This window comes from Gavia stellata, chromosome 24 (assembly GCF_030936135.1).
Source record: "Gavia stellata isolate bGavSte3 chromosome 24, bGavSte3.hap2, whole genome shotgun sequence".
Taxonomy (NCBI): Eukaryota; Metazoa; Chordata; class Aves; order Gaviiformes; family Gaviidae; genus Gavia; species Gavia stellata.
In genome coordinates this window covers 9,987,248-10,009,029 of record NC_082617.1, presented here as the reverse complement: position 1 = coordinate 10,009,029, position 21,782 = coordinate 9,987,248, and the positions used below count along the sequence as shown (strand labels likewise).

Genomic DNA, 21,782 nt, shown 5'->3' with positions numbered 1-21,782 from the left:
TTGCTCCAGCAGCTAATGAGTAGACATAAATATGCATGCACCTACCCGTTAATGAAGCATGTTAGTGTACACAGTATACCTGGCGCTGCTTAAGCTATTGCACAGTGGCCAAGTTCCCAGCGCTCAGGGCTGGGACAGCTGGCTGGCTGCTGCAGCGGCTCGGGGGTGAACGGATCAGAAATTGGTCCTCAGCCTCACTTCTTTCCTTCCCATCCCCTCCTATTTAAGTCAAGAGGCTTTCCCTCCTGCGGTTTGCATGTGGGCAGTATATGTATTTTCTTCTTTACTCGCACTTTCTGGTGCAAGCTCCCTGGCAGGCAGTGGGGGGGGGTTAAACTCATCAGAATGGAGGGGGAGAAAAAAAAACAAAAAAGAAAAATAAAGAAGAAACTCATGCTTAAATCAGAAAGATGGTCCTTACATCCAGACTGCGGAGCTAAATTTAGGGTCCTGCGGTAACTGAAGATGGGGAGTGGAAGAGGTGGAGTTGGTGAAAAGTTTTAAGAATCTTCTTCCCAACTTTTTATGATGTAATCTTGGTATTTCAGTATTTCACATATACCAATTGAAAAAATTCTGCTTTCAAACACCAGCCAGCTGGGCAGCTGCCAGGAAATGAGGATGGGAATCAGCTGGGTGCCTGATCAGAAATGTCCCCATATTTCACTAGAAATCTTCTCGACTTGTTTTTTCTATCTATTAATCCAAACCATTACTAAAATTTAACATTCCAAATATTGCTGACAGCCTCTTTTAGGCAATTTCATTCGTTCTCAATCAAGTTCCTGAAAGTTTGACCCCAGCTCGCAATGACAGCTTCATTTAAAAGGCTGATACCTTCTCATTCATACGACGCCAGGACAAAACACATATAATCCATCAGAAGGTGCTGGCTCTGCTGCCAACATCATCGCTTCAAAATTGAACATTTGCCCATCCTGGAGACGTGCAGTTTGCCCGCCCAAGGACAGCTGCAATAGTCATACTTTTGGGGGGTTTTGGGGGGGTTATTTGTTTGATCGATTGCCCTGTTGCTACAACCACCCCAAGGAGGGATTTGGTGACAGCCCATTGCCGTCTGCCACGGGCTGCAGAAACGGTAACGGAGCCCCAGCTCCTGGATCTTCCCAAGAAAATTGTGTCCCGGGCACGGCGTGGGGAAGGGCTGCCTGGCCATGGAGGGGGACCCAGCTCGTCCTGACCTCAGCTGCTCCGGGGTCTCCCTGCAGACCCTCTCTCAGGGAGCAATCCTACGCTGCCCTGTTTGGGGCACCCAGGTGGTGCGTGGGTACGGGAACGCGGAGATTTATGCTTTTACCCTATAGAAAAAAGTACTGTGGCTGAGAATGCGATGCCGCAACCTGGATCTGGCCGTGCTTTGGACAGGCGGGAGCTGCACGGGTGGGCGGCTGCCAGCGCCGTCTATGACCAACCAACAGCTACGTGAGCTGATGGCGACCGGGGCCACAGTCCCGTGCACACCCCGCTAAACCCCTGGCCGCAGCTTCGTTAGCAGTTTGGAAAGCAGACATACCTTAAACTGCCTTGCCAGGTGCTGCTTGTGGCTTTCTTCCACTTGTTTAAATTTTGATTCCAGTCCCCTCATCTGGTTTTCCATCTTCTCAACGTACTGTAGGTCTCTTTGAGTCCGCCTGTCCAACACCTCTATCGACTGGGACATGTTTTGCACCTGTCAAACGAGAAGGGGTTCATTAAGAAGGTGTCGCTTCCCCAGCAGCAAGGCAGCCGCGCTCGCATCCCAATGCCGAACGCTGACCTTTCTCTACACAGTCAACAAAGCTAAAGGGTAATCAACCTATGCATTATTTACTAGTTAATCAACAGCATCTCACAGTACGATGACCCCCGTGCTCTAAAATAGAGCAAATTGGTTCCATAAACATTTATTCTGCTGCACTGCAGAGAATAATTTAACAATCACACATGCAAATAAGGGTTGCAGTCAAGGCTAAAATGCATCACTCACAATGGCCTCCTTGAGAGGCTGGGACGGCACCCGCCGTGGCACAAGGAGAGGCTCTTAGTTGAGCAGAAGCACATCTGCCTACGAGAAACGCTTCTGCCGAGGTGCACATTATCATTTCTTCATGTACGCAAGTGTCACTTACTGATTGCCTAAGTGCAAACTTTACTCCCAGCTAGTAAAAACGTCATTATCCAAACAGCCCTACTGTTTACACAGCATCTGCCGCAACAAACCCAGCTGCAGGTGAGGGCATCTTGAAGCTGGGAAGTACCGCGGGAGCTCCCCGCTCCGGATGGCCCCGCTGGTGCCTGCCCACTCGGGCGGTTGTGCCACGTTGGCATCTTTTTCAGCCGAGCGATGCCGCATCCCCGCGGCTCCCCGCGCAGCGCCCATCTGGCTCTGCCGAAGGAATGATGCAAGAAGGTTGGCTGGGCTCATCGTGAGAAAAAGAGCTGAGGGTGTAAGGAGGGGAGGGAAATGATAGCTAGGCTGACCTGATTTTGAAGGTTGGCTGCCATCTGATTAAGATATTCCCTTCTCTCATTTTTCAGGCTAGGAGAGGGTAAATGAAGCTCTGACTTAGGCAGGCACCGAAGCACCTATTCAGCATTAAGCAATGGGTGTAATTTAAGGTCTTTCCATCAGGGACGGTTGTGTTTGTACCACGGTTTGCACATTCCGGGGCTCAGCCCACGACTGGGGCTCCTGCCACTGCCGCCCTACCCACAGAAATACGACTGTCGGCATTGGTAGGGATGATGCCTGTGTTTAAAATGAATCAGGCATCCAAGCATGCTGCTGCGTCATGGCCCTAACTAAAGGCATCCTGGTTCAAGTCTCTTCATCTGTGGGCGTCTCAGCAAAACCCAAATGTGAGCCAGCACCGTCTCTGCGGATCTGCTCTGAGACACTTCCCAGAGCCCCTGCTGCCACATCCGCTCCCGTCTCCATCCTCGCCAAAGCCATGTGCAGACAGGCTGGGATGGGGAAAGAACGGGGCAAGTGCAAGATTGCCTCCAGCAAATCACACTGGGCTGCTGCGACTTACCTCGAGTGACAGAGCGAGGGGACGGTGGGACACCCGCACGCAGCCAGGTCTCGGAGACTACTTGCTGAAACCAGCATAGGTCAAATGCCAACTTTGGCATCTGCATCTCTGAAGGGATCAAAACACCCATTGCTCATGCACAATGACAAGAAAACTATTACAGGGAACTATTAAAAATGTATGGACAACCTCTATTTTAAAGGCCAACAGTGAGGAAACATTTTGTACAACCAGTACAACTGCTCCGGGGGTCTAATGGTATTCCTCGGCAAAGGTGAAGCTGTTTTCAGTCTCTGAGCCCCAACACATCACCCAGAGATGAACCAGCACCCATCCTGACTACCACCAAGGACCTGCTCAGGGAGATGCGAGGAGCAGAGAAGAGCAGAACAAGACCCTCTTGGTTTGAAGAGCAAAAGAGCAAACCTGAGCTCAGCCTGAGCCTGGGGTACGTGAGCTCACGGCTGGGTGCCAATTTACCTGGGCTGGATGTGGAGGAGTTTGAAGATTCTCTAACCCGAGGCAGGAGAAGGGAAGTCTTAGACAAGCATGACTGGTCTGCAGATATTTTTATCCTGGTAATCCAGTCTATCCTCCTTTGAGTCGAGCTGTATCTACATAGCAGGATTGTTCCAATGGGCTGGAATAGGAATGACTTGTAGGGATCGTACAAAATTGATCTCATTTATTCCAATAATGCCTACCCCCAGTTAAAGCCCAACCGGCAAGTAATCAGAAAAGCGCATTTCTGTAATGATACGCTGGCGTGTGACCCTGCAGGGGCTGAGCGAGGCTACGGGGGCTCCTTACACTGCCTCTTGGATGGCAGGGAGGGAGAGGCAGGCTCCGCTAGGAAATGAATCAGAGCATCTCACTCAGGCTTCTGCTCTGAATCACCTCTGGAGGAGTCTGCCTCTCCCCTGACTGCAGAGGAAAATAGCCTCCTCGCATGTCTCTAAACTGAGACGCCTAAAATTAGCTGCTGTGCTATTTCGGGGATGCATTTTACAAGTCCAGACTCTCGCTATTTGTCGCCTGTATTGTTTTCAACCAGGCAAGATTCTGGCCAGATGCGTAAAAAGTCAGTCTCCATCATTCCTGATCTCTGACAGTGATGCATGCTTCATCAGCTGAAGATCTACTTGTTTTCCTTCATTAGCATATTAAGCCCTTGATCCAGCAAAGTACTTTGGCACATGATTAGATTTCAATGAGACTGTAGCTTCAAACTTAAGCATGTACATAAGTGCTCTAATGAACTGAGACCAAAGGATACTGTTTCTCAAATTCCCTCAGCTTCATCCATTAACCGCTATCCTCAAACATGAGCTAAAATGCTTTTTGCCTCCATTGGTGGAGCACGCACCCTCAGCATGAAACCTCATTTTCCATCAAGCTAATGGGAGAGAGATACCTGCGATTGTCTTGGGGAAAAGAGTGAAGTTTAGCATTTGAAATAGAAAATTGATACGAACGAAACTTCCAGTGCTGTTCTTGTCATTGCTTGACACTGAATGGTTTTAGAATTAAACCAGAGTAACTGAGAGTCAATATTGGCCTCATGACCCCAGTGAGATTTATATGGTCAGAGCAATGGTTTAAACCCTGCTCAAGCTTCCCCATGGACCAGCCTTTTGTGCCAGCTCAAAAGAGCTGTTCTAAGCCCATCTTTGGGGGATGAACTGGGATGAATCTTTAGCTTTGGGCAGCCAGACAAACCGGTGGAGCAATAGCATGAGGCATCTTGAGGGAGCTTTTTGTGGTCTATAGGAAGAATTAGCAGAGAGATGGACTCAGTCGACGGACCAGGATGTGAAAAGTTCATCTTATAAGGTCTGTAGAAGGCAAAGTGAAGGCTGAGGAGAGATGTCATTGTCCTCCCTACATACAGCTCCGAGTGAATATCACAGGAACAAAAAGAACTGTTTAATGTGGAAATCAGTGCTGGCAAAAATTAAGAATTGGCAGGAAACCAAAAATGGTTTAACCATCAGAGGAGGAAGTCCTCCCAGATAATGGGGCCAAAAAAATAAATAAAAATCTGTTTGAAGATAAAACATAATCTGTTTATGAACAGGATTTAGGTGATGTCTTGGTTTGGATGCAGTCCAACCTCTGGACTCAGCACCTGACACATACGAGGCTGGAAGGACTCCGTGTACTCCAGCCAAAGATGAGCTCAGAGACCTCAGTGTCAAAACACGGGCTGAACAGTTTGTGCGGTGGCGAGCAGACCTGGCTCACCTTACCTCACCTAACGCCCGCTCGTTAAACTGACAGGGTGCCCAGGATTCACTTGCAAGCAGCACAAACTGCAGTTTCTATCCATATGCCCGTGCCCATGTGTTGAGGGGTCTTGGCAGCTTTGAACCTCAAAGTACCTTCAGCTGCTGAAGCCTCTGTGCAGAGATCTTCACTGAAGATGCTGTAACGGGTTTGTGTACACACACACACAAATGCAGCTTATTTCTTCCCCATAAAAGCAATGCCTTATTATTTCCATAGGTGACTGCCAGGCCTCCTCCTTTGAAAATCCAAACACAATTACCTCTTTGACACATTGTGCTGCTTCATCTGCTGGCAGAGAGAAATCAGGAGATGCGAGTTTTCCCATCACAAAGCTAGAGTTAAAACATCAGATGAAGGAAGGAGTTTTCAGGTTTGAAATCCTTCCTGGGAAGCTGAAAACTCTCCTCTGCAGTTGTATTTTCCTATAGGGATTATCATTTCAGCCTTCGTCAAGATCAGTTGTCTGGCACTAAGAGCCTATTCTTTATTTTGGGGTTTTCATATAGGTTAGCGTAGGCGTGAGACGCAGACAGATTAGCGGGCAGGTAACATATCCCCAGAACACATGTCTTGAAATACCGCTCCTCCCTCACTTTATTCACTGGCAGCCGGAGAGCTGCATAAGGGGAAAAAATCACTGAGCACTTACACCCTCCACACGGGAACTGGTGTTATCCCAGGTCTCATATGCCCAACGTGCCTGTCCATTAGCAGAGGGCAGGGGGTCAAATCCTGCTTGTTTAATGTATATGAGCAGTTCTGGGAATGCGATGGCTCTTGGACGACCGTGTCAGCTGCTAATATAATGCCTGCTGCTTGTTAGACAAATGTGCTGTTGGACCGATTGCTGTTATTGCTTAGAGAAATAAAAGCTGGAGTGGGATTATTTTTAGAAGCCTCTGACGTACCAAAGAAGTGTTTTAGGGCTAATGTTTCCTGTCTCATTTTAATGTCCTTATCACATAAGAAAATCAGTTAAGTGTAGGTTTAATATTGTTATGAATGACTAATACATCAACTTCCCGAAAGCAGCAGGATAAAAATTTTGTCATGCACAATACATGCCAACATAGCATTAGGGCACGAGGCATAATTACATATCCAGCACAGGAGTCCACTTACATTTTAAAGAGAAGAGCACCATTTCACATGAAACAGCACTTCTTCAATGAAATCTATTATCCGGAAAATTTCTTGTTATGAGAAATATTTCCCTAATGAGATTCTTTGATCTCTTTGGACAGCAGACTATTAAAAACTAATCAAGTCGATGTCAACATTAGAAAGAAAACCACTAACTGTCATTTCTGTGCTATGTGATGTCGACCGCTTGCACTGTTTTATTCGACCTTTTTAATATTAGCCTGGCTAGGAATTCTATTTTCTCTCATCTTGTTGAGGCTCATCCTTTGATACTGCTTGTGTTAACGTAATGAAAAAAATGAGTAAATTACATTATTTTTTTTTTTTTTTAGCAATGTGGTTCAGTATCGCTGCTTTGATCTCAGCAGTTTTAACCTGACCTTAGGCCGCGGTTCCTTTTCCTCTGTGCCTCAGAAACACTTACAGATTTAAAAACTTGCAACTGCGGCTGATTATTCCCCACTACACGCAAGGGGACAGCTATGGCACAGGAGGGCTGGCCCAAGGGGTCTGTCTTCCCTGGAAACCAGGGCTCAGCCCAGCTCGCTCGGGTTTTTACCCCCAATGTCATGCCAAACCAAACCACCTTCCCCAGAAGGGGTCAACCATTACCTTTTCTAATAGTTGTCTCAGCTGCTTTGTCCTGGCATCACGCGAGCACATCGTCTGTTGAGGTGCCACCACTGTGCATATACAACGTCCCTCGCTATCTTGGGCAGAGCTGTAGACCTGCCAGCTTTCCTCCGGGTTGGTAGGCAACACCTAATTAACACAGGGAAAGAGGGGTTACGTAAACGGGGGAGGCCTGGCGGGGGTGCGGGAGGTGAAGGGGGCTGGTGGAGGAAGCAGGATGGATGTGGCAGCTACCGGAGCCGTGCTGGAAGCAGAGGGAGGCTCCTCCGAGGGCCCAGCCGGCAAAATTCACTTGTAATGCAAAAATATGGATCGGGGACAAATGAAAGAAGGGTCTGAAAAGGAGAGCAAGAGCTGGAGCAAGAAGGCAACACAAGTGGGAAAGCACGGACGCGAGGAAAGCCACGAAGCAGCGAGGGTTGTAGCGTGCTGTAAGGCACCGGGCGCAGCGGGGTGGGGAACCTGCTGCTCGGCTGTTGCTACAAAGCACTTGACTTCCCCTTGACATCGTGAGAAGGATGTGCCCGAGCTACCAGTGAGGATACGGTGTCCTGGCTGAGGGCTGAGCAGCGATCAATGTGCCTCTGCAGAGCTCTCCCAGGTCCGGCAGCAGGAAAATCAGCTCTCCTGAGTAAACGGACACCAGGAGTTACGTTTCCCCCCTCCTCTACCAGACTCTCCTGGGGATGGGGAGGTTCACCAGACAACCATTTCCCTCCAAACGTTCTGCGGGTCCCGGGCAGGGAAAGCCTGGTGCCGTGCCCTGCAAAGCATGCCCGCAAAGAAGGGACGCGCTCCGGGGGGTACGGTCAGTGCCTCCGGCTGAGCTTCCAGGACACACGGCAGAAAGGGAGGCCAGCCACAAACACAGCACAGTCCCCAGCCCCCCTCGTGCCCCTTGGGCTCTCCAAACCTCTCTGGTCTTAAATCTCCTTTGATCTCACAGTGCTTTGCAAAATACATTATTTAATCACAATTCAGTCCCCAATCACTTTGAAGGTACCACCGTTTTGCCAACCAGAAGGGAAATGTACTTTCTACTATTTCAATATATTACAAATAACCTTGCAAATACCCACGCGGACAGACACACCCTGAGAGAGACGGCTAGGCAGACAAACAATTTGATTCTCTGGCTAAAACAACTGGAAAAAAACCTAATAAATGGGTCTCGTAATCCCTGGTAACATGGGAAAAAAAATAATCCCAGCTTCATTCACAATCAGCAGAACCACTACATGAAATACTCGTCTTGAAACAGCAGAGCTGTAAAGCGTTAGCTCTTTTAGAAGGCACGAGCGTGCAGCCTGGAGGGGAAAGGTGCCCCTTTTTCCCCGCTACGGGAAGAGAGGCAGAAGGATTCCTTTTCTCAGCCATTTCCGAAGTGGCAAGACCAGGCACCGCACCAGCCCTCCAGCAAAACAGGGACACGAAACACACGGCACGACCAAAATACACCGCAACTTCGCCACCGCATTTTCCATCCCGTTAACGACTACGGATCACGGGCGGGGAAGGCAATGAGGCCGTGCGGGACTCGCACCTCCCGTCCCGAGCTGCTTCGCCCAGCGACAGCAAAGCGGCGACGAGGGAAACTTTGCAACCCTTTGGCTGAAGGCACGGGGCGGGGGGGCACCCGGCTCGCCCCCAGCCCAGGGCTAGGGATGGCTAAACCCGAAGAGCTGGCGGAGGAGAGGAGAGGTGCTCCCCGCCCCGCCGCTCCCCCGTCTCCTGCCAGCCCCCCCCCCCCCCGGCCCCGGGGGGCACTTTGCAAGCGATGCCCCCCCCCGAGGGGCGGCGGCCCTGCCCCTGCTCGGAGCGCTGCTCTCTGCAGCCGGGGGGGCTCCCGCCGGCGGGCGGGGGGGGGGAGCCAGGCGGCCGGGAAGGACCGGGGGGGCACCCGGGCAAGGGGGGCTTTGGGCAGCCCGGGGGACGGCCAGGCGAGGAGGGAGCGGGCGGCCGGGGGGGGCAGCGGGGCGCGGCCGCCCCGGGAGGCAGAGCTGCCCCGGGCAGCCTCTCCCCCGCCCGCCGCCCCCCGCACTTACTCCCGTGCTGCGATCCAGTGTGCCGCCCGTGGCCGCCGTGAGTTTGGTGGTGTTGAGCCCCACGAGGGAGGGCAGCGTCTGCGACATCCAGTTGGTGATCATGGCCATGGTGCTGAGGACGACTCCAATCTTGAGTAAAGGCACAGACATGTCTGCGGGGGGGGGCGCCAGGCACCCTTCATTCTGCACCGGCGCCGGGCTCCATGCCGCTGGGGACGGGCTGCGCCAGCCGCCCGGCCGCCGCCGCCGCTCGCCGCCGGCCCATCGTCCTCCGCCGCCCCGCCGCCGCCCTGCCCGGCGCTGGCGATGGTGCTGCCGGCGCCTGTGCCGAAGCCGGTGTCGCCGGTGCCGGAGCGGGGCTGCCTCCCTGCGCCCGCCGCCGCCGGGCGCGCCCCAGCCGGAGCGGAGCGGAGCGGAGCGGAGCGAGCGGCTGCAGGAGGCGGGACGGGACTGGGGCGGGAGGGAGGGAGGGAGGGAGGGGCGGGGGGGGCGGGAGCGCCGCGGAGCGCCCAGCCAGCCGGAGCGACTGCGGAGGGCGGGTGGGAGGCAGGGGGGAGAGAGGGAGAAGGGATTTGGGGAGGGGAGGGGGAAGCGGAGCGGAGGGGAGGAGAGGTTTGGGGGAGGGGGAGGGCAGGGAAGGAGGGGAGAAAAGATTTGGGGAGAGGGGAAAGAATTGGGGAGAGATTTGAGGAGAGGGGAAAAGGACTTGGGGAGAGGCGGAAAGGCTCGGGGAAGGGAGAGAAGGATTTGGGGAGAGAGGAAAAGGTTTGGGAAGGGGGAGAAAACTGGGGGAAGGGAGAGAAGGATTTGGGGAGAGGGAAAAGGTTTGGGAAGGGGGAGAAAACTGGGGGAAGGGAGAGAAGGATTTGGGGAGCGGGGAAAAGGTTTGGGAAGGGGGAGAAAACTGGGGGAAGGGATAAAGGTTTCGGGAGGTGGAAGGATTTGGTGGGGTGGGGAAAAGAGTTGGGGAGAGCGGAAAAGAATTGGGGAGGAGGCGGAAGAGATTTGGGGAGGGAGGAGAAGAGGGGGGACGGGGCGGGGGGGCGGCTCCGGGCAGGGCCGGGCCGGGTGGGGGCGGCTCCCCCGCTGCGGCGCGGCCCCGCTGCGGCGCGGCACTGCGGCGCCCCCTGCCGGCTGCCGGCGCCGCCGCCGGGCGCGGTGCGGGAGCGGGCGCGGTGCGGGGCCGGGGTCGGTCCGTGGGCGCACGGCCGCGGGGGCCGGAGACGGAGCTTCTCCGGGGGACGAGGGGAGCTGCTGCCAGCCGGGGCAGTCGGGAGCAGCGTTCCCTGCTGCGGTGCATGCAGGGGCTGCACCGCTCCCGCACGAGGTGCGGGAGCCAGGCGGGGCACCGGGTGGTCCCCAGGCCTGCGATCTTCCCGGGCTGTGGGCCGTCAGAGAGCATCCCCCACATCCCCGCTTGCCTCCTCATCACACTCTGCCCTCCATCAGCACGAGAGACGTAATACGCTTGGCATTAAACCAAAACACCCGCAAACTCTGCCCTCGAGGCAGCAACCCTGCTCTTGCCCCATTCCTGCCCCAACGCTGCCCTTGCCCCGTTCCCAGCAGGCAGGACCGCATGGACAGGAGAGATGGGACAGTGTCAGACACTGCCGGAGCATCCCACCCCAGAGTTCGAAGAAAACTCTTGGCTTTCTCTGGCTGGTGTGGCTCAGAGGCAAACACTGTCGAGGAACCCCGTGGGCTGTTACGCTGCAAACAGCGTACAGCCCGTCTGTAGGGGCCTGGCGTATAGTCTGCAGCGAGATGGAGCTTGTTCACAACTCAGGTTTCCTGAAGGTGTTTGCAGAACTGCCTGGTGACAGTTCTGGTGACAGAACCAAAGTCTCTGACCAACAGAGGTGTGCAGTTCCTTGCACATCCTTCCCTAAGTGAGCCTTTAAACAGCCCGTGCAAAGCAAATCATGAAATTAATCCTCTGGCCCTCTCCAGAGGATACAAGTGACACCCCTTGGTCTGCTGGTATAGCACTGGTCTCAGCATGTTGGAGCAGCCACCACGGCACTGCTCCAGGAGACCCTGCACTGTTCCGTAGCCTCACCACCCCCAGCCTGGCTGGCCTGCGGGAACCACCACATTCCCGGTGGACTCTGATCAGCCCAGCCCCAAACGTGTCACCTCTAGAGCCGCTCTTCCGATGGCATGGCTCCTTGGGGTCGTGGGTCTCATGGCCCCCTCCCCAGGGGCTGGCTGGGCTACAGCTGAGAGGGTGCTGAGGGGTGCCCCAAGGCTTTGACCCACCAGTACTTCCTTGCCCTAGAGCATCCAGGCCGGTGTGCGGAGCAAGTCCCAACCAGGGAAGCAGGGAGCTGTGCCCTGAAATGCAGTCGCTGCCGAGCTGGCCTGTTGCACCTTAACGGGACCTTGCCCCTAGCTGGGGACCTGACCCTTGGCGTGGGGTGATCCCAGCGCACCCCAGCACTGCTGGTCTGGGCAATGGGAGCAGGGACCAGCAACAGCCAAATGGAGCTGGTTCTGCAGAGAGCGCTGGGGAGTTTCTGTAAGGCACTGAAATGAAAGCACATTTAGCAAGTCCACCAGGTGGAGAAAAAGAGATGAGTTAGAGTAGGAGCGCTGACGCCAGGTCGGATTCTGTCCCTCCGACAACGCGGCGGCAGAATCAGACGCTGGCAGCTGGGAGGCAGCGGCTGGTGCGTGTCACAGGCTGCAGCAACTGAAATGCCATTCCCTTCCCTCGCTTCCCAGCACCCTCAGACCGGGTCACCCCTGCCCTTTCCCTCTGCTCAGGCCAGACGAGCTCTGAGCCGGGTAAGTCAGGCAGCCGACGGGTCAATCTGCTGCTGAAATCAATAAGAAAACACTCCTGCACTCTGAATTGGACCCTGCCCTCCTTAGGGCTCCCAAAGTAGCTGAAATCGGCTTCACCCAGCCCAGGCATCCTCTCCATGGCAAAACTGCCGTCAGCTCAGGCAGCGTTGTGCCTGAGGAGGTGGTCAGCACCAAGGAGGTGTTTCGGGCTGTGGTTGTAGGAATAGGTTCATCAGGCAAAAGCCTCGGATGGCTTCCATCTTTCAGAATAAATCACAGCTCCCCATTCTGTTCCAGTGCGGCCTGTTCTGCTCTAGCAGATGCTTATGCTGCGCTCAGCACTGTAGCAGCCGAGACCCTGATTGCTTATCTGATTTCATACCATCTAAAACACTTGAGTGCTACACTTAAGTCCTTTAATGTTCATTTTGAAACTGAGTTTGTAAGTAAAGTTTGTCCCTCATATTTGTCTACTCCAAACACATACAAAGGGAATTAGACCTACAGATACTTTATTTAAAATGCTATTCAGCGGGGCAAGCAGCACTCCTTTGCCTTGCTCTGGATTCCACCTGGACTAAAGAAAGACTCATTTCCTACCAGTGCACGCAGGTAATTTCATTCGTATGCCCTTCAAGTGCTTTGCAATGATTAAAGCTTCTGCAGGTGGGGACAGCGAGGCACAGAGAGAGGAGAAGCAGCCACAAGTCCCTGCTAAGGAGGGGGCCCGTTAGCGGGGGTCTTTTCCCAGCGGCCGGCACAGAGGGTCCGTGCAGGCGGGGGGAGGCTGTGCTCCGGCAGCAGCAGTCAGCAGAGCTGCCCCACTTCCCTGGAGCAAAACCCTTTATGTCAGCTGAAAGAGGGGCTGTGCGTGTAATAACGGGGGAGAGAGAAATCCAGGTGATTTTCTTTCTTTCTCTTGCTGCCAGTGTTCATGAAATAGCCAAAAGCAGCAGGTTTTTGGGGAGTCTTTTCTTTGCTGGTAAGATAAAGGGAGTTAAGGTAGGGACATCAAGAGATGAGCTGTTCTTCCATACCTTTTCAGAAAGTTCAGAGACTTAACGCATTAACGACCTGCGCGGGGAGCAGGATGGCCCTGAGCCCGTAGGGTAGAACCCATGCTGGCGAGAGCCACAGCCCTTCCTCAACACATCAGGCTGCTCATGGCACGGCCACACAAGCTGAGCCCATGTCAGCTGGTCCAAAGCAGAGACCTGACAAAAAAGAGGCTCCCAGAAATGCCGCCACTTCCCTTTTTTAGGGGCGAAGGATTATTCAGAGGGAAGAGGCGGTGGTCGCTGCTGTGCGATGAGGTGCTGCCGGTCACCTCATGCTGTGCTACGTCATGAGCATCAAGCAGGAAAATGACCTTTATCATCTCAGTGCCTGAAGTAGGTGATGTGCAAACACGGAACCCTCTTCCCTACCCTAATGATTTCCCTGCTTTTAGAAGCCCAGCATGGCAACAAAATGAAACACAGACAGCAAAAAACCAGTAAGGACATAAACTTGATGTGGGAGACCTGACATTGCCTTTACTCATGCTAGAGCAAATCAGAAGAAACGCTAGTGAAATCAAGGAGGAGACTCAGATGACTCTTTTTGACCTGACAGCATCCACTGATGGGCCTTGCCAGAGCAAAGCAGGACCTGTCCTTAAAAGAGCAACTTTCCATTGTAATGTCTGCAGAAACCTGTTCAGTACCGGTTTTGCTGAACCAGTTGAGTTCACCCTTCTTCTGATAGCTTTGGCGTTTTTTGCACAGGGCATTGCCTTAGAAAAAAACCTCATGATGTCACTGAGTTTTTCTTGTCCTGATGCGCTCGCTACAGCCGCCCTCCCCACAAGAGTGGGGGTGCAGAGCTGCCCTCTGGGTGCCTCTCCTGCTGTAAGCAGAGAGTAAACAGCAGGAAAAGATGAACTGTTAGGGAACAAAAGATTCTATTTGCATGCATATATTCTAAGGAGAGAAAGAGGAGGAACAATAGATAAAAGCAAAGAACAGGGTCTTCCAAAATAGGTACTTAGTGGAAAATTCCGCCTCTGGGAAGTGATAATGCAAAATGTGACTGTCTGCGTAAAGGAGCCTTATGAGGGTCAAGGTTTGCAAACAGGCCAATGCCTCTGTGTGTGTGTGTGTCTGTGTGTGTGTGTGTGTGTCTGTGTGTGTGTGTGTCTGTGTGTGTCTGTCTGTGTCTGTGTCTGTGTGTCTGTGTGTGTGAGAGTGTGTGTATGTGTGCAGGACACGGCGGTCATTGTCTCCCTCTCCTGGCTGGTTCAGAGAAACCTCTTCTGAAGTTTCTGTTGCTCCCAAGCTTACTTGGAGATGGTGTCCGTAGACCCCAGTCAGAGAACTCCTATTTAATGCATGGTGAGAGGATGGGATCTGCTACAAAATACATACACCCGTATTTTAACAGCCTCAAATCTTGCTGGTGCTCCAAGCTGGCTCAGTAAATGCAGGGAGGCATCTCAGCTAACACCTGACATCTCCAGCGAGGAGGATGTGTCCAGCTGAGCTGGTTGCTCAATGGAGGGCAGTGCCCAGGCACCTTCCCAGGGCTGGCAGCTCCTGTCCTGGGGGCGCAGGGCTCAGTGATTTGGCCGAGCACTCAGGCCTGCCCTGGGATTGCTCTGTGGTGCGTGGGACAGCCCATACTCCAGCTCTTCCCGACGACTCCTGTCTGCACTGGAGACCCGGGAGAAGTGCCGTGCCCTCTGGCCAGGGGCTGCAGGAAAGGTCTTGTCCTTTCCAGAAGGACCTTGCTGTGTAACTTCAGGGATCCTCCTTAGATACTTAGACTAAGTGACTTTTCTCCAAAGCTCCCTCGCGTAGTTGATGGAGGGGCTCTGAACTGGGCTCTTGGAGGACTCTCTGCCTCCACTGACTCTTTGCATCCCTCCTGGAGTCCTGAGTGATGCTGGGCTGCCAGAGTCCCTATTGCTGCCCCACTGCCACGTGCTGCTGCACTTGCTCCACTGCAGTGCAGACTGCATGGAGGCAGGTGAGCCGCAGGGTGCAAAGGACCTCCGTCACACACGGATGGGAGAGCACCCCAAAAACCAGTGCAAAGTGCTGCACTCCCTGGCACTGCACAGCATGTCTGGCAGCTGAAGGGGCCGTGGGGATGCCGAGCAGCTCTGCGTGGGGGTCCCTGCAGTGGGGCTCAAGGCTGTGGGTAAGGAGCTGCTGCTACAGCCCAGCCCTGCCTGCTCGGCAGGCTCAGGCCAGGGCTCCAAGCCCACCCCAGCACTGCGCTGGGCGGTCACTGTGCCCCTCTGCTTTCTGCCTGGCACCACGGGGTTACGAGGGGCAGAGCCCTGGACTCTGCTCCGGAGTGAATGATGACGCTTCTCATCCCTCTCCCAGCTCAGTAAACGTTCACCCTCTTCCCTCGCACTCCCCATTGCCTGAGCTCATGGCAGGAGGTATCCGAAATCCCTCCACACCAGCCCGTGGGCAGCGGGAGGGCTGTGAACAGCACCAGGCAGAAGAGGCACCCCACCTACCCCGGGAGGCAACGCGGGCAAGTTCATCCTCATTAAGGAACATACACTTTGTACCCATCACCTTTGGAGCGTGGGACAACCTTCTGTTGCATTTGCCGTGGGGCATCTGTCCCTCAGCAGGTCACGACAGCCACAGCAATAAATGGTACCAGGCTTCCCTGATCTTTGGGTCTGACCTCCAAACATCCTTGCCCCTTCATCTGTTTTTGTCGCTATCTATCTGTGCTACCAGCACTCACACAAACCTCAGTCCTGGAGCTGGACTCTGTCACCTCGGCACTGTACCAATGCAGAGCAAACTCTTCCCTTCCCATCGCAGGGAGGGTATGGATGGACAGACTGGGAAAGCGAAGGAAGGAAAGAAAATGGCAATTAAAGACCCCAAAGTGCTTTAGAAACAGTGACCACGATGCTGTGGATCACTGCCAGCTCCTGGTGGGACTTTGTGTGGAACTGCCTGTGCCTGGTGCTGAGCTTGGCTCCAGGAGCGGCCACGTTTCAGGATCAGGCAGCCCAATGTGCTCTGGCAAGTTAACCCCCAGCTACAGACACTGGGACTACTCCTTCCATGCACAAACCGCGCTGCAACCTTTCCTTTTGTTATCTGCACAGCGAGTAGAAACACTCTGCAGCAGAAAGAACATGCTCCTTATGTTACATTGGAAGAGAATAATCCCCTTTGCAGGTCTTCACTTCGCTAAATCTCTGTTTAGCTGCAGCTGCTCTTGACATTAAACTCATGCTCTAACAGTGAGTACCAACACATGTCAGCGCCTCTGGGCTAGAGCACAGCCATTAAAGTCAGCGCAGGTTTTGCGGGCATGTCAGTGGGTTCCTGTTACTCGGATGTTTTGGTTAGGGATGATGATTTTTTTGGGCATATTTCCCTGGGTCAGTCACACGCCTCCAGTCAGGAAGTGCCTTTACGCTGAGAACTTGTTCTGCACGTTGCTTGCTGGAAAACACGGCAATGCTCTGCGGTTGCTCGCTGCTGCGCGCTCCTGGACCGAGGGCCGACGTGTGCTATTGCCCTGCTGTTATCTTTCCAGGAGATCTTTTGCATTTTGGCTGGTTTTGAATGCTGCCTCCTCAATGCCTTGAATGCTGGGATGGGGAGGGAGGCTGGGCGCCAGGACCTGGGTCCTGAACAGGGAGAAAGCTTCCCGGGCCCAAAACCCAGGAGAAAGCCAGTCCAGAGGCTGGGACCAGGACTCCTGGGCTCAGCTCTGGGAGGGCAGTGGCAAGCAATGGCTACAGACTACAAAAGCAGGAAAATCAGGATTTTGAGGTGTTCTATCCCCCACAATTGGGATTTTCTGGTGCTAAGACACACCTCAGGCTCTGTGCCTCAGTTTCCCCAAGTGCATCTTCCCCTTTTTGGGGGACTGCTGGACTGACTCAACCTCTCAGGTATGTCCCTGCCTGCCCGGGTCTCCCAAAGAGCCCGGCCGAGGCACCCACAGGCAACAAACCCCAGAGGGACACTCCTTGGGTGTCTCTGCCCCTGCCTTGTTCCCTTTTGTTCGTAGCTTCATCACAGCAGAGCAAAGCCAACACTTATCACTCATAATTTGAGAATTAGCTTCTTCCACTGCCAACGCAGTCTACAGCCTTCATCTATCTAATTCACTCAGATAGTAATTAGTTTTGTATTACTTTACGCGGTGATGCTAATACTGATTACAAGGACTGATAACTTGAGTAATAAATACAACCCAGGGCTGAAAATTACCTTTCTTTTTTATTGGTTAAAGCTGAAGTTAGTGAAATGAGACACAAATTGGTTTATGAGATGAGGCAGCTGCCTCCTGTTACAGGCTGCAGATTTGCAGCTTAATCCTACTAGTTTCCATGTGCCTCCCTGACAGGGGAGGGAAGAGCCCGGCCACCAAACTGGGCACTGGGAAGTCCCCCATGGATGGAGGGGAGCCAGCATGGCCGGGCTGGGTGCTGCTGGGGCAGAGGGGCACAAGCAGCTTTGGGGAAGGCAGCATGCATCCCTGGCAGCTCCCCCCCTTCCCCTGAAAATAGCCCCGAGAGGGACCTGACGTGCTTTTAGGAAAATCAATGGCAAAAATGTTTGGGGTTTTGTTTGTTGTTTTTTTTTCTTGCAGAAGCCCTGAATGTTTAATAACTGCCTGCTCCAGGAAGGTACTTCTTCCTGTGTGGTTTCACTGATTAGCGGGTAAGTGGATGTCAGAGCACCGGCTGCCCTGCTCCGCACCTGCAAAACTTTGAGGGATGCAAAGAGGTTTTCACCGGTAATATCCCAGCAGCTCGCCAGCAAGCACGAGGCATGACAAAAGGACAGGTTGGACAGACAGACAAGCAGATGGCATCCTGAACCCCCTTTGCTGATACCCATGCCTTTACTACAGCAGCCCAAATCCTCTGCCCTTTTGGCAGCACTAGCGTTCTGCACGTGACAAGCAGATCCTTAGAGAGCGTAAGTTGGCTCTGCTCCTTCATGGCCACCAGCAACGCTGCCCCAGGTCTCACCAAGAAGACAAGAAGGACAGAAAGCCCCACGCTTTGCCCAGGAAGCCCTCTGCCCAGAGCTGCATGCACAGCCAGAGCAAGGGTGCTGCGCCCCAGGGTGCCCAGAGCAGCAGCTCTGTCCCCCCCAGCCCAGCATCCACGCCCAGGCACTGCACCCCAAAGCCAGCCCGTTCGACTCAGCCAAAATATTTGTCATTTCAGGTTTTGATCACTGACCTGTGGAGAGTCAAGGCAAGGCACAAAACAAATTAGACAACCTTTAGCAGTTAGAAGAAATCCCAGAGCATCATGCAGGTCTCGCTCTGGGGCTGGGGCTCGGGCTCCTGCCAACCCCCCCAGGGGCACGCGGGGGATCAAGGGGCAGGCAGGGGCTTCTGTGAAGGACTGGGATGTTGGGGGGCATGCAGGGGCAACTCCCTCTTGTTTCACACAGCTAAGCTACCGTCCACCTTAGGTGGGTCTCAAAGCCCCTACCAGACCTGGGGGTGCAGCCCACAGTGTGTGCATCACCCGTGTGCTCCCAGCTGGGCGCGGGCATCCTTCCTCCCTCCCGGGGGGATCGTCAGAGGACGCTGCAGTACCAATACCTTGAAGACAACTCCCTCCCTTCCACGAGAAGAGCTTTCCTAGCACCCAGCTGGAAGGACAGCCATGTGCTCACCCCCTCCAGCCCTATTTAACAGCCGTCCCTCTCCCCATTTCTTCCTTGCTTGTGTGCTGGCCTGCCGGTGTCACTGCAGGGAGGGAGAGGAGGGGACGGCAGTAGCTTCTGCATCGTCAGGGAAAGCTGCCTAAATCAGCAACCTCTCTCCCTTGAACCTCGATCCCTCCTCCCCTGGCACGGGATCTCTGTAGGGGATGGGAGAGACTCCACACATGTGATGGAGATGTGAATCCAGCACTGAATTAAGCGTGGAAGACACTGAGCTGGGCGGTGCCTGGGCTGAAAGGCGTATTTGGGGATTGCATCTGGCAGCTGTGCTACAGAAATGAGATGCTAAAACTCTGAAAGGGCTCTGCAGTGCCAAGCGAGTCAGCAGGCACGCTGGCGGGAGAGCTCTGCATGGCCGGCGCGCGGGGCCTGGCAGGACTCGGCTACCTGCAGGCAGCAAAGCCCAGGTAGACGCCGCAAACCAGAAACCAGCTCTAGCTGAAGGCAGCTCAGCAAAGCCAGGGCCTTAGCAGGGGCTTCCAACCTCCCGCCAGCGGGCAGGGGCGGGCTGGGAGGTAACTCTGCCCAAGTCAGCCCGCAGCGCTCAGCCCCACAGTTCAGGGCCGATTTGATTCCCCATCCCCACCCCGATTTAAAGTTGGGCGCAAAGTTGGAGTGCTGCATTCACAAAAGAAAGAAAACAAAAGGAAAAAGTAGCCAAGCGCAGCAGCATCCTCGGCACAAGAGGTGATAACTCGATGTCCTTGAAAAAACCCACCGATACAGAGCGATGGGGGCTGACAAGGTCGATAAGGGATGGTGACAGCCCCTGGGGAGGGGGGTACCCCCCACGTCCCCAGGCCGTAGTGCCCTTCCGGGGCCGGGCAGGAGGGGAGGCCGGAGGGGCAGTGGGGCAAGTGGCAGCCCCGCCAGACCGCTTCGCCACGATGCTGCCACAGCCCCGGGCTGGCTGTGCCCTCGGCCGGATGGGGTGCGTAGCGAGGAGCCCCTTTTTGCTGATTCCCGAGCAATGCTGGCGGTCGCTGGCTGCTTTGTCCAGCGCGGCGCATGCGCACTCCCCGAGCATCCTCTCACACACAATGGGCTTCTCCTGGGCACTCACTTGCAGCTCTGGTTCCTTCTGACCCCTCCTCATCCACACAGCTCTTGGGTTTCTTTGCTTCCCCCCCACCCCCCCAAATTACTACCTTCTCATCCCTTCTCTGGAGGGCTCCATGCAATTAAGGCAGCTCTTTACTTTAGCCATTTCTTCCTGGGGGCAGCAGAAATACTCTGAGGGTGCAAAGCCAAAAGGCTTCAGCTGCTGAAACTTCAGCAATAGGGCAGTGACAGGAGAGAGCATTGTCAGCAGGAGAAAGGAAAAAAATAATCTACATAAAGCATCCAGGATGAGAGCCCAGCTGCTAATTGCTCCTACACTAAGAAGCCTCCATTCCCCTCCTATTTATAGCTTCTTTTTCTTCCTTTTTGCTTCCAGGCAGCATCACAATTAACCCCACAATCTAGAGCATCCTCTTGCAATTACTTTTCTGCCTTTCCTCGGTGACTGGGGAAAAACCAGGACAACCCCCCTGCCCGCCTCTCCCCAGTAATCTTGAAGAAGTCAAATGGAGTTTTATTTCCACTTGCAAGAGACGGCTTTTGCGTGGCTCCTTTCCTCCCCCAGCCCCACTACTCACTGAGTCCAGGGGCCGGGACAGCGAAGGCAAGCATTAAAATCCAGCAGAAAAGGAAAAGGCGGAGGGGGGAGAGGGAGATAAAGAAGATGCTCCTCTCTCCCACAAGCCTGTCACAGATGGAAACATCAAGGGACATTTAGGTGACAATGTCACCTAAAATCAGCAAAGCTACCCCCACCCGAGGAGCTGGTGGGGAGCGGGGGGGTGACGAGGCGGGACCGTCACCGGGCACTCACGTCGCGGGGACCCGGGACAGGCGGCCCCGAACTTCGCAGAGCCCGAGCCGAGCCCCGGGGGGGGTGGGGGGGTGGGGTGTCCCGCCGCCCCCCCGCTCCCCCCCGCCCCGCGCGGCAACTTTCCCCGCCAGCGGGGCGGGCAGGTGGGGCCCCCCCACCCCCGCGGGGGGCCCCCCACGCCGGGGCAGCCCCCTTCTCTCCCCTCCGCCGGGGTCCGCTCTCCCGAGCCGCTCCCCCCGCTCCGCCGCCCGGAGGACCCACCCGCACCGCGGGCTGAGCGCAGGGGGTGCCCGGGGAGGGGGGGCCCGGGGGTGCAGCTTCCTACCTCAGTTTTCTTTTGCGCTCTCGAGGTTTAATAGAAAATGGCGTTGGGGAGAAAGGGAGAGAAGGGGGGAAGCAGGAGAGAAACCTACTTGGGTGAGTTCTGTGCCCATCAGGAGGAGAAGGCAGAGGGTCAGCAGCTTGCTTGCCGGTTGCATGTCTCGCAGCCCGCTCTAGGCACCTTGCATGCAGATCACCTCCCGGGCGAGTCTCCCCGTGCCGATCCCCGAGCGCCTCGCTGCCTCCTCAGTCCTTTCGTGTTATGATTGTTTTAATTAAAAAAAAAGGAAAAAAAGACAATAAAATGCAATTTAAAAAAAAAAAATCAGAATGATTCTCCGGGCGGCTCTCAGCACCCCCAGGAAGCAATGCAAGAAATCTGCTTAGCAGAGCCTTCACTTTGCATATTTATCGGGATCCCAGTTTCTCTCCTCTCCTCTCGGTGCTGGCTCTCTGGTAATTTTTTTTTTTTTTTTAATGGCTCCCCTGATCGAAAGACATTTGCGAGGAGGAATTCAACGGAGCACGAAACGATTATCTCTGCTATTGCCAAAAGTTTGCCTTGAAAAGGGGGGGTGATGGGGAGAGGACAGGGATTAAAAAAAAAAAAAAAAAAGAAAGGAATTGGTAGGGCTGGCTACTAGCAGGGGATGGCTGTGGAACAGGATGTGACATCAACTGAGGCGGGGGAAATTTGACTAAAGACGGCAAAGGGAGAGGGGGAAAGGCAGCCCCGGGAGCGGCGGGGCCGGGCGAGGGGCGATGCTGCGGCGCGGCCCCGCGGGGAGCGGGGCAGGGGTGGGGGGGTGACCCCCTCCCTCCCTCCCACCGCCCCGGAGCTCCGGGACCTGCTCAGCTGCCCCCGCTCCCCGCGGGTGCCGGGGGGGTGTGCCTGCGCAGAGGGATCTCATCCCCCCAGAGTACCACC

The 21,782-nt window shown here is 54.5% G+C and overlaps 1 protein-coding gene across 4 annotated transcripts in view; it reads right to left on the bottom strand.

Moving 5' to 3' along the window:
• OLFM1 (olfactomedin 1) overlaps positions 1–21,012 on the bottom strand; it is a 34,343-nt gene extending 13,331 nt beyond the window's left edge. Inside the window, exons 1-4 of one of the 4 annotated variants that reach the window (XM_059828732.1) lie at positions 9,179–9,318; positions 8,186–8,194; positions 7,080–7,229; positions 1,535–1,690 (exon numbers count right to left, since the gene is read on the bottom strand). In XM_059828732.1, the coding sequence (XP_059684715.1) occupies positions 1,535–1,690; positions 7,080–7,229; positions 8,186–8,194; positions 9,179–9,295 (432 nt within the window). In that variant the 5' untranslated portion in view covers positions 9,296–9,318. Of the gene's footprint in view, positions 1–1,534; positions 1,691–7,079; positions 7,230–7,907; positions 7,923–8,185; positions 8,195–9,145; positions 9,319–20,946 lie in introns of those variants that run through there. The other 3 variants (XM_059828730.1, XM_059828733.1, XM_059828729.1) reach the window with 3 other exon arrangements.
• Positions 21,013–21,782: the final 770 nt, after the last annotated feature.